The sequence below is a fragment of the Aotus nancymaae genome, unplaced genomic scaffold, assembly GCF_030222135.1.
Source record: "Aotus nancymaae isolate 86718 unplaced genomic scaffold, 86718_ANA_hifiasm-v0.15.2.pri h1tg000009l, whole genome shotgun sequence".
In the NCBI taxonomy this organism is placed as follows: Eukaryota; Metazoa; Chordata; class Mammalia; order Primates; family Aotidae; genus Aotus; species Aotus nancymaae.
The window spans coordinates 16631374-16643574 of record NW_026988420.1 but is presented as its reverse complement, the minus strand read 5'-3'; the positions used below and the strand labels follow the sequence as shown (position 1 = coordinate 16643574).

Genomic DNA, 12201 nt, shown 5'->3' with positions numbered 1-12201 from the left:
CCAATAAGTAGGTCATATGATTTTCCCATTTTTTCTGTTAATGTGATGAGTTATACTGATTAACTTTCAAATGTCAAACCAACCTCAACAAAAGCCAATCTGGTCATGATTATTGGGGTCTTTTTTGTTGTTGTTGTACTTTGGGCTCTGGTGTACATGTGTACGTCCTGCATCCTGCAGGATTGTTGCATTGGTACATACATGCCATGGTGGTTTGCTGTCTCCACCACCCCTCCATTGCCTACATCAGGCATTTCTTCCAGTATTGTCCCTCCCTGCCCCCCTACTGTCCCTTCCCTCCCCTCCCCTCCCTCCCATCCTATCCCTGTAAGTGTTGTTCCCTTCCCTGTGCCCAAGTGTTCTCATTGTTCATCACCCGCCTATGAGTGAGAACATGCGGTGTTTGGTTTTCTGTTCTTGTGTCAGTTTGCTGAGAGGGATGGTTTCTAGATTCATCCATGTATCTACAAAGGACATTAACTCATTGTTTTTTGTGGCTGCATAGTATTCCATTGTGTAGATCTGCCACATTTTCTTTGTCCAGTCTATCATTGATGGGCATTTTGTCTTTATATATTGATAAATTCAATTTGCTAACATTTTGTTTAGAATTCTTACATTTCTGGTTTTGAAAGAGATTGGCCTATAATTTGCGTTTCTTATATGTAACTTTCAAACTTTGGTCCTAAGGTAATGCTAGCCTCTTAAAATTAGTTAGAAGCATTCTACCTTTTTCTACTCTCTGAAGAAGTTGTGTAAGATTAGTATTATCTCTTCCTTAAATATTTGAAAGAATTCACCCACAAGGTTATCTGGGTCTGAATACTTCTTTATGGGAAGATTTTAAATTACAGAAGGAACTTATTTAGTAGCCTTGAGTCTATACAACATTGGCAGGTTGTGTTTAATGTCATCTTCTTATATTTTTCATGCCTGCAAAATCTGTAGAAATGTTCCTTTTTCATTTCTGATGTTGGAATTATGTGCTTGCTTGCTCTCATTCGCTCATGTTATCTCCCTCTTTCTTGCTTTCCCTTTGATTTATTTGCTAGAGACCTGTCAAATTTATTATTGTTTTCCAAGATTCCACTTTTGGTTCTGTTGTTTCTCTCTATTGTGCATTCATTTTCTATTTAATTAGTTTTTCTTACATTCATTATTTACTTCCTTCTACTTTTGTAGATTTGTTTTGCTGGGTTTTTTCTAGTTTTTTTAGGTAAATATTTAGAGTCTTCATTTCAACCTTTCTTATTTTCTAATAGTATGCATTTTAAAGCTGTAAAATTCTCTATAAGCACAACTTTAGTAGAAGCTATGGGTTTTAATATTATATTTTCATTATTATTCAGTTCAAAATACTTTCTAGTTTCCATTATAATTTCTTATTTGAGCTCTGATGTATTTAGAATTATATTGCTTAATTTAATAACAGTTCAGCGTTTTCCAGTTAACTGTCATTGATATTTAGCTGAATTTTACTGTTTCAGAGAATACAATCTGTATGATTTTAAACCTTTGAAAACTTTATGCATGCTTTATGGCTCAGCATAACAAATGTTCCCTGTACACTTGAATTGAAAAAACAAAAAAGAAGATGAATCTGTGTTATGGAATGATTAATAGTACTATATAATAAAGACTAGATAGGTGAAATTTATCTATAGAGAGGAAGATCATATATTTCCTTTGAAAAATAAGGAAAACTTCATATCAAATAGATTTAGAAAGTTATAGATGTCAAAAATGAAAATTAAAAACAATTTAGAAAATTACAGACAAAGAATAATAAGTACAGTGAACTAATTTAATATACCTGAAAGGAAAAAAAACATTCAGTTGACAATAACCATATCATGAAACGAGTTATGCTCTTGTTAACATTTCTGATGACATAGGGCTAATTTAACAGTTTAAAAAGACTTTAGTTTTTACCTCTAAAGGCGCCTGCAATATTCCAGCCAGCTGTTTGGCCAGCTGCATGTGGTACTGTGTGCCTGAGCCGTAGGTTTCTCTGGTAACTGGGTTAGCTATTCCCATGCTCAGTAAGTAGGATTTAAACCTAATGGTCTATAATAACAGAGGAGAAAATGCAGAATTAGTCTCTCTACCCCAATATCTGAAATTCTTCCATCATACATTCAATTCCACTCAACTATTTCTACATATACCCATTCCTTCTACTATGTTTCTATGCTGTGAACTGTAAGGGAACAGATTTTCAGGAGTTCCCTACATACATCTAATTATTCTCCATCCTACTTCTCTCCTGGTCTCTCATACTCTATTTACTTAATAAATTTGATGTGAGAGGAGATTCTGATAATGACTGTGCTATATTTAATGCCAACCAAATAGTACAATGGAAAACTTAGGAAAATGGCAGTGATTAGATTATAGACAAACTGAATGAAACAAACATCAAACTTAGGAATATGTATAAAACAGCCATTCCTTATACATTTCAGTATCTCTGTTTTCTACACTCCAAAAACAGGCATTGAAATAGGCTTTAATCCTAATAGAACTAAGAGAATTTTTATGATTGACTTTTTCTTTAGTACTTTCACATATCCCCAAGTCCCAAAAGAAATAAAACAGTACATTCAGAAAGCCAATGTAAATCACAGAAACCTCACTGCATTATTTGTGTCATATTGTTTCAAATGCCTTAAAAAAAAGCAACTTATTTACCTCATCTTCTGTGATGTCACCTTGTTTGTCTTTAATTTTATTAGCAATTGATTTTGATAATTCCACCATTTCCTTAGCCTGTCAAATAAAAAGACCAAAAAGCAATATTGTCCTCAAAATGTCTGCTAATAAAATATGTTTCAAAAACTGTATCATAATTGGTATGAATTTAATAGGTATAAATAACATATACCTTGATCATTAGTTTGCTGAGGTCTTCAAAGGCCTGAAATGAGAAATTAATTTTTGTTGAAATCCATCTAAAGAATTAAAATGACTTAAAAGAATGAAGTACCTTCTATTTTTCTCTATGATAAAAATTTGAAATATTCTTACAAATATCAATTTGTTAATAAATATTTATAAAGTAATACATCTACCTTATTCTAAAATTTCATTTTAGCTAAAAACCATAAATTTAGGACCAGGAGCAGCAGCTCACGCCTGTAATCTCAGCACTTTGGGAGGCCAAGGCAGGCGGATCACCTGAGGTTAGGAGTTTGAGACCAGCCTGACCAACATGGAAAAACCCCGTCTCTGCTAAAAAAAAAAAAAAAAAATACAAAAAACTTAGCCAGGCGTGTCGGCACATGCCTATAATCCCAGCTACTTCAGAGGATGAGGCAGAAGAATTGCTTGAACCTGGGAGGTGGAGGTTGCAGTGAGCCTAGATCGTGCCATTGCACTCCAGCCTAGTCAACAAGAGCGAAACCCCGCCTCAAAAACAACAACAACAAAAACCCATTAATTTTCCTAACAAACTGTAAAAAAACTTCACATTTTCAAAGAGAAAATAATTATTATTGATTAAATAAACAACAGGTAACAAACTGTAGTTCAAAAAATATTATTTACTGTTATTTGACAAAAGTAAGAAATTCTGTCACTGGTTTTTCCTAAAATCATTTCCTAATAGGAAGTCAAGAATCAAAAGCACTATAAAGCTTTCCTGGTGGAAAACTGCAATACACAGCTGCAGGAATAGTCTTTTGGGCACAATAATTTTGGCTTTCCTGGTTGAAAATTGCAATACACAGCTGCAGGAATAGTTCTTTGGGCACAATAATTTTGGCTTTAACACAGGTGTGATTTAACTGAAACAGTAAGTCCAGCCTCTGACTATCAAACCCATTATACTTGTAGATATGGTGGATATCACAAAAGAAAAACATTTAAATACCATCTAAAGGTATCTACATAGAATCAACTGTTTAATTTGCTACAGCAAATAACTACTTTAAAGGCCTTTTCAAATTTAATTATATTTATAATAAATTATTTCAATTTACTGAAAATATGCCAGTGCAGAAAATCTTATCTAATTGATGCATACAGATGTTACTTTTTAAAACCAATTAAGCAGTATGCCATTAACTGAAATACCAGTCCACATGGTAGTCTGAAACATATAACAGTGGCTCTGATCAGCTTATGCCCATCTGCAGGAAAGCATCCCCCATCTGCAAAAGGATTTTGCTAAAAGAATAGCTTGTTGTGTGTTCTTATGGCCAACTCACTAAGGTTAATACTGAAAACAAAGGGGAATGTGCACACACCTAACAGGAATTTCCTTAGATACACAAAAGGCTTAAACACTGGATTCTTATCAGCTAGAGCAGGCAGATGCAGGAAACCCTTTATGAGAAACTCTGGGCACCAGCTCTGAAACTAAGTCAATTCTAACATTTAAACAGAGGGCAAATCACACACCAACCTAGTTTTCAAAAATAAAACACACATTTTGCACGCTTAGATTTTTACTTTTAATATATAAGATATTAATAGATTTCTTTTATCGGTGTTAAGAAAACTGGTAAGACAACACTTTTAAATTTTATATGGTAAATCACTGTATTTATTATATTATGTTGTTGTAGAAAAAACACGCTAAGTTAATAGTAGGTGCACAAAGAATACATATATAAGCCCTTTAAACTTATACATAGGCAATAAAAAATATAGTAAATATTTTAGTGCCTTAAACAAAAGTCTATAAATATTTTAAGTGATTATTAAACACAGAGAAAAGCTTCCTCACTTCTATTTCTATAATTATTGTAAAATTTGGAATTAGTCAACTATCAAAAAATGGGTAAGGAAACTACCTACAATAAAAATTAAAGCAAAAGAGATGCACACAGCCATTCTATAATTGTATCTGCCAGTTTACGGAACCTTGTATCCCTCTACCACACCTATGGTCAAATTTCCACTTCAATTCTGAGAAAAACAGCACCTGTTTTAAAACCAGGAGTACCCTCCTAAGCTAACTTACGGCATGATTTCTTACTTATTTTTAGTTATTACTTTGGCTATTAGCATCAGTAACAATATATTCTTGATTTTCCATTTCAGTACTCTCGAATGTGCCTTGCATATTCCATTCCCCTTTCCTGGGTTCTCATCCATGCTAGTCATCTGCTAGAGCCTATTCATCTTTCAACCTTTGACTTCCATATTCCTGCTGCTAACATGCCCTCGGGGACCTCAAAAGAAGTTAGGGATCATGTTATATGTCCCTGCTGCAGCCTGTATGTTCTCCTCGAAAGGTGTTTCTCCCACTGAATAATGCCTCTTCGCCTGTGTCTGTGCATCACCACAGTATCCACAGGCTCTGATACAAGGCCTGGCACAAAGTAGGGAGGAACATCTGCTGAATAAATTAATGATCTGCATGGTTAATGATCTGCTGAGCAAATTAATGATCTATATGGTGGAGCACAATGCTTATGTAGAATGCTTTGAGCTATGTGACTCCAAGAAAATTAGACCGAAACAAAATAACTTACTTTTTAAATTAAGAAAAACATTATTTTCAACAAAGCATTGAGTTAGTATGGCACTATTCAGAAAGAAAAATACCAATAATGGAAAATTAGCCCACTGCTCCATGCCATCTCCAAAAGTGTTGACATAAAGAGGACGGCGACAGACACTGCTGAAAGAGGACAGTGACAGCACCTACTAGGTGGCGAAGAGAGCAGTGATGATGTGGTGCACTGTCATCACCAGCAACTGCCTGCAAACCAGGAGACATGGGCTCTCATCTGCTTCCTTCCAAATCTAGTCACTCACTCTGAGACAATTTCTTCTCTGAATAATAAGGAGCCTTCTAATGCTAAAATGTTGAAATTTTATCAATCTTCTCAGAATAGATGATTCTGAAAAGATGGTGGCTATGGCAGCACCGTTTTTCAATCTCTCCAGATCACAACATGAAAACAGACAGGACAACTAGATCTCAAAACCAAAAACCTCATAGGTAACATATACTATAATACTAAGTGTTAGAATACTGGCAAAACTCCCCCAAGTGGGGAGTTTTACAAGCAGGTGGGGCAAACTGCCAAGAGCCACAAGACCTGCAGGATGCTAGCATCTAGGTGGGAGAAAGAAAAGAAAAGCAACAATGTAACCACACACCTGAGAATGAGAGAGCCCCAAGAGAACCCACAGGGATTCATCAGAAAGCAAGGCAGGCCAATTTGAGGACAGTGCTAAAATGGGGAGTGTTGTGCTTACTTCAGTAATAGGAGGGTCTGCTATCAACCTTTTATTTCAAAATAAGCTAAAAGATGTTAAGAAGATGATATAAGCTATGAAGGATCAATATAAATCAGAAATGGATGATGGGATTCAGAAAAGAATTAAAAATAAAAGGAAAAAATCATTTCAGAAATAAAGGCTACACTAGACAGACATGAGTGAATAAACACAGCAGATAAAACCTTCAAAGAAAGGTAAAAAAGAGGAAAACTTTCTAAATAAAAAAGAAAGGAAAAGCATTAGTCACAAATAGTGAAGACAGGCAGTGAAACTGCAACATACAGCTAATAGGAGTCTCAGAAGAAAAGAATCAAAGCAATTATTGAAAATTATAGGCTGGGCGTCCTAGTACTTCGGGAGGCCAAGGCGAGTGGATCACGAGGTCAAGAGTTTGAGATCAGCCTGGCCAATATGATGAAACCCCATTTCTACTAAAATTATAAAAAATTAGCCAGATGTGGTGGCACGTCCCTGTAATCCCAGCTACTTGGGAAGCTGAGGCAGGAGAATTGCCTGAACCTGGGAGGCAAAGGTTGCAGTGAGCTGAGATTGCACCACTGCACTCCAGCTTGGGAAACAGAATGAGACTCTGTCTCAAAAAAAAGAGAAAATTACAATATAGAAAAATTTCCCTGAAGTTAAAACATTCCTGAAATGAAACTATATACTGAAAAAGCACAGCATATACCTAAGAATAACAACTCAGAATGACTAATACACAGACACATTCTAGTAAAATTACCAAGCTTTAAAGTAAAATTTAAAAATCCTTTGCCCATCTAGGAAAAATAGCAAGTGGCTTTTAAGGGGAAAAAATTAGGTTATCATCACTCTTTGACAGCAACTTCATGACAGAACAAAAAAAAAAAAAAAAAAAAGAAAGTAATATAATGAAGGCACTCAAAGAAGGAAAATGGGAGCCAAGGATTTAAAATCCAACAAAACTAACCTTCATGTATAAGGAAGACAAACATGACAGATACAGGGTTGTTCTATGATCATTTCCTAAAAAAATCTACTACCGAATGAGCTTCAGACAATCAAAGTGACTACAGAGAGCTCAGCATAAGGACTGTTGGTACTAAACATAGAGGTACGTAAAACTAAGACTCAATGAGAGCTAGAGCTGGGGGGGACGTATATGTAGTGGCTGCATGCTCAGATTGTGTAAATACAGTACACCTATTTTTCAAATGTACAAAGAATGGGGAAAACACATATACAAAATTTTTTAAACTGTTCTAGTAATTATTTGGTAGTGTCATCCTAAATTTGAATAGAAAAGATAAATATGCTCTCGTTAGGCACTTTATATTGACGACAACAAAATTCTAGCTCTGTCCATTGAAAAAGCCTAGAAACAAAGATCAACTCAATAGTGATGGATATGACTAGCAGGCAGATTGTGGTTCTAAAATACCTTTTCACACTAAAAGAAACCAGAGCTTCTCAGATAAATGGTGGATTCCAGATCTGCAGCAGGAAATGTACAAGCTGGTCCTGGAACTTTTGTCACATCAGATAATGAAGACGCTAGCAAAGTTCACCAAGTCACAACAAAAGCACTCAGAGGGTCAACCTGAAGCAGCTCCCACTAGCCAAAGATGGGACAATTTGAGCTTCAAATAGGATAACTGTAATTGATTGAAATCCATCAAATATGCTAAGCTTCATGAATTCATAATGACATGTTAAAAAAAACCTAATTAGTCATCGTCAGAAGATAATAAGGAAATAATTTATTACCCTGATGATAAAGGAAAATGCAATTATCCTGCCTTTCCTATATGAACTGGACAACCAAACAGTAGATAAAGGGAAACATTTCTTTAAAAAGCATTCCAACTAATAAGTGAAAAATAAACACAGAATCATCACTATTTACCACCACCAATGAACTAATAGATCTAGGCACTGAATATTAACAGCTGCTAATGTGACAGAGATAAGATGTGCCTCCGACAAAAGAACACAGCATCACCTCTAATGTTGCCAAAGGGACAGAACGTGAGTGTGATAGAGATTCTGGATCCAGCTGCCAATTTGGAGAAGGAAAACACACAGCTTCACCATAGATACACAACCAGAAAAACCTACTATGGGCAATTAATAGGTCAAATGCCCTTGATTCTCCAACAGTAATCTATATTTTCAATTAGTGAGCCCAAAATAAGTATTCAAATAACTATTTTTAGTTTTAGACTTTACTTGATTGACATAAATCTTTGAGATTCTCTGAACAGCAACCATCAATGGAATTTTACTTATGAATTACTATAAAAACCAAAGATTTACTTTAAAGCATCATTTTGTGAAAAAAACCAAGACCATTTTTTATATAAACATGGAAAAACCAATAATATGTTTAGCTGTATTAACCAATCCAATGCATAACTGTCTTTTTAACTAGAGTTCTTTCCCATTCACTTGAATTTCCTCATACATGATGAAGCCTCAGAAACACTGGAAGGTACATGCTCAAGGTTGTCTCCTAGTAGATGTGAGGGGCTGGTTTGAGCCATTCTTACTGATGTCTGGTGTCTGATCCCTGAGTTGTCATCAACATAAAATGGTGTGCTATCTGGCCACAGACAGTGGCCACAGAACAGCATTTTTCTCTTAACTAAGTTACCTCAACTACCAAAATAATTATACAGAGAACCCTGAACTCATTAGGAGTATCCTCCAATCAATTCCATCTGGACTTTAAAATCTACACACAACATTCTATGATGTTTTCTAACAGCAAACAAATTTACATTTCTTTTTTATTCCTTTTAGAAAAAGGTTTTGGTTAGATTTTGCCAGCCCGAGGTAGACCTGTTAAAGAGAATAGGAGACTATGTAGCTTCAGGCAAATGAAATATATTCTAAATTACAGAAGGGAATTAGTCACAGCTCTCTCCAAAAGAATACACACAAACGGCTGGAATAGATGGAGAGTCAGAACTTAACAGTTACCTCAGAAATGTTTTTGTCAGTTTCTTTTCTTTTTTCTTCCAGTTTCCTTTCAATACCTACAATTCCTACAGCCCTTATTCTTCCTGGCTGAAAAAAAAAAAAAAAAAAAGAAGTAGAAAATAAAACATACAAAATAGGAAGGAAACAAAATCTTTTGTAACCAACTACATTGTGTTTTCAATAGTGGTAAAGGACCCACAAAGAACCAAAGAAAAACAGCATACACTCACATTTAACTTCCTTTCAAAACACTTGTTTCTTTCTTGCTGTACATAATGATCTTCAAATCATTCAAGAAAAACCAAATATACAATAAATGGCATATTTTACTAAGCATTTTAGATATGTTAAATTTCCTCATTTTCATTCTTTGATGAGCTATTATGTATCAGATACTTATGTTTATTTTTTTTTTTTGTCTTTTTGTTTTTTTCCTTTTTGTGGAGAATGGGGTCTCGCTATATTGCCCAGGCAGGTCTCAAACTCCTGGGCTCAAGCTACCTTCCCGCCTCTGCCTTCCTAAGAGCTGGGATTACAGGCATGAGCCACAGCGCCCGGCCAGATACTTAATAGGGTCTCAAATACACACACAAAAAAATCACAGTTTAAATTTCAGTTCTTAATTAACAGTTATTATCCAAGCTACTGTCATACATTTGAGTACCTGTCTAGTGTTGGCGATTAATTTAGACAGGCCTGGAAAACACCCAGCTGTTCTGTTTATTCTCTCAAATGCCACACTGATTATGAAGAACAGAATGCAATGAGTGAACTCTACCTTCTATCACCCTGAGAATTATGCTGGTAAGCAGTCGTTTATGTTTACTAAGTGTCTGCTGTCTACACAGAACTAAATTAGGTGCTGTGAAATAATTTTTTTTTTTCTTTTGAGACAGAGTCTCACCCTGTCCCCCAGGCTGGAGTGCAATGACACAATCTTGGCTCACTGCAACCTCTGCCTCCCAGGTTCAAGCTGTTCTCCTGCCTCAGCCTCCCAAGCAGCTGGGATTACAGGCACACACCACCATGCCCAGCTAATTTTTGTATTTTTAGTAGACATGGGCTTTTACTATGTTGGCCAGGCTGGTCTCAAACACCTGACCTTGTGATCCACCCTGCCTTGACCTCCCAAAGTGCTGGGATTACAGGTGTGAGCCACCATGCCCAGTTGAAAAAATATATATATTTTTTAATCAGAATACCATTGCAGTATTTTGTTTTGGGGAAGTTCTACAATCACAGAATCTTTTTCTTAATGAAGATGTAAGTACAAAGTTGAAGATATTGGATTACCAAATAGTTAAAAAAATACCTGGGGTCCTCTATTTGTTTGTAATGACTGGGAAACTGGCATATTCTCCCATCTTCTCTGTGTCATTTCCTCTGATAAACGCCTGTAAAACTGTTATGCAAATAAATATACTTTAAATGAGTCAGTCAGGTTGTGGCATCCTTGTATAAATCATTACTTAACATTTCTTTAATATAAAAGTTTGTTCAGTTATTTGCAGCAAGCCCAAAATTCTCAGACACATCAAAGAAAATCAAAGGAAGTTCTTTTCTTGGATCAACTTCAGAAAGCACAAAGAAAAAAAAAATGAGAAGGAACCGACCTTCTATATAAAGTGGGCTATTCTCAACAAAGAGATGAGTGACAATGAAATCAATAGACTTACTTTAAACAATCCTGTGTATGTGGATTGTTTTTGATCTATAATGAAACAAACACAGTGCCAGGAAAAATATACAACCATTCTCCATGAAGGAAGCAGAGAATAATTTGTCTAGTTAAAATATAAGACCAAAAAGTAAGACCAAAACATACTATGCTCACAATAATCAAATATATTTTCCAATTTCAATGACAAAAACTTTAGTCAATCACTTATATCTGCTTAGTGATCACTTGTCAGGAACACTGGGTGAGGTGCCACAGAAAAAATAATAATTTATGATATTGACGGGAAGAATAAATACATACTTCTAATGTCTTAAGAATTCTTGTACAGCAACTTATTCAGAACATATAAACTATGATACTGCAGAAAAGTACTTAAGTGATTAAGATTAACTGGAGTTAATCAAGACAGACAGCCTGATTTAAAGCTGGGGAACCTTCAGATACTGAGACAGTTTAACATATCACTGCATTTATACTCCGTTCCTTTAACTACAATATGTCACTGAAAACTGTGCTAGTAGGCGAATGGCATAACTTAGTGTATTTTCCAGCCTCTGTTCCTTCCTTGGGACCACACCCTCTGCTTCCCATTCCTGCTGAAACCTAAACTTCACCATTCACTGCTAAGGCTCAAGATACAATAAAAATTTTATTGTAAAAATATGGTGAAATCTGGCATGTTGTATAATACTACCTTCCATCATATTAATAAGCCACAACACACACACACACACACACACACACACACACACACACCACCTTTCTAGTAGGATTTTATTCATATAGAAACTTACCTCAATCTGGCCATGTTCTTTGAAGGACAGTTTGATGTAGGAGTTCTTACTACTCTGGAATGGGCCAGGTTCTTTGTTAGGAGGAGCTGGGTGAAGATGAACCACTATTTTGGCACTAAAGAAACAACAAATGTAATATATTGAATTGCCTTTCAAAAAAAAAAATTCTACCTTCATAACTTTTAATGTATTTTAAATCACTTTTACAATTCATGTTGAAACAAACATCCCAAAAAGCATCCTTTTAAAGTGTATATTAGTTCTATATTAATGAAGCTTTCAAAAATCTCTCTACTTAATACTTACAAGCTATGAACCAAAAAGCTTCAAGTTACCAGTTCTATAAATTAAAGCATTGCTTCAGAAAATAAGGTCAAAATAAATTTGCAAAATTTTGAGTTTATGATTATGGTTTTCCAACTACAAACATCCCCAGAGGTTATAAGGGGGCCTATAATTTCTGCCAAAGCATACAACCTTATTCATTTGAAAACAAAATGTGAAAACTTATCTGTAAAAATGGCCAGC

General features: G+C 35.2%; 1 protein-coding gene across 1 annotated transcript in view; it reads right to left on the bottom strand.

The window, feature by feature from the left end:
- Positions 1-12201, bottom strand: part of VPS36 (vacuolar protein sorting 36 homolog) — a 36480-nt gene that overhangs the window by 13297 nt on the left and 10982 nt on the right. Inside the window, exons 4-9 of the mRNA XM_012466202.3 lie at positions 11674-11788; positions 10511-10600; positions 9199-9285; positions 2885-2917; positions 2692-2769; positions 1933-2067 (exon numbers count right to left, since the gene is read on the bottom strand). Of these exons, the coding sequence (XP_012321625.1) occupies positions 1933-2067; positions 2692-2769; positions 2885-2917; positions 9199-9285; positions 10511-10600; positions 11674-11788 (538 nt within the window). The remainder of the gene's footprint in view (positions 1-1932; positions 2068-2691; positions 2770-2884; positions 2918-9198; positions 9286-10510; positions 10601-11673; positions 11789-12201) is intronic.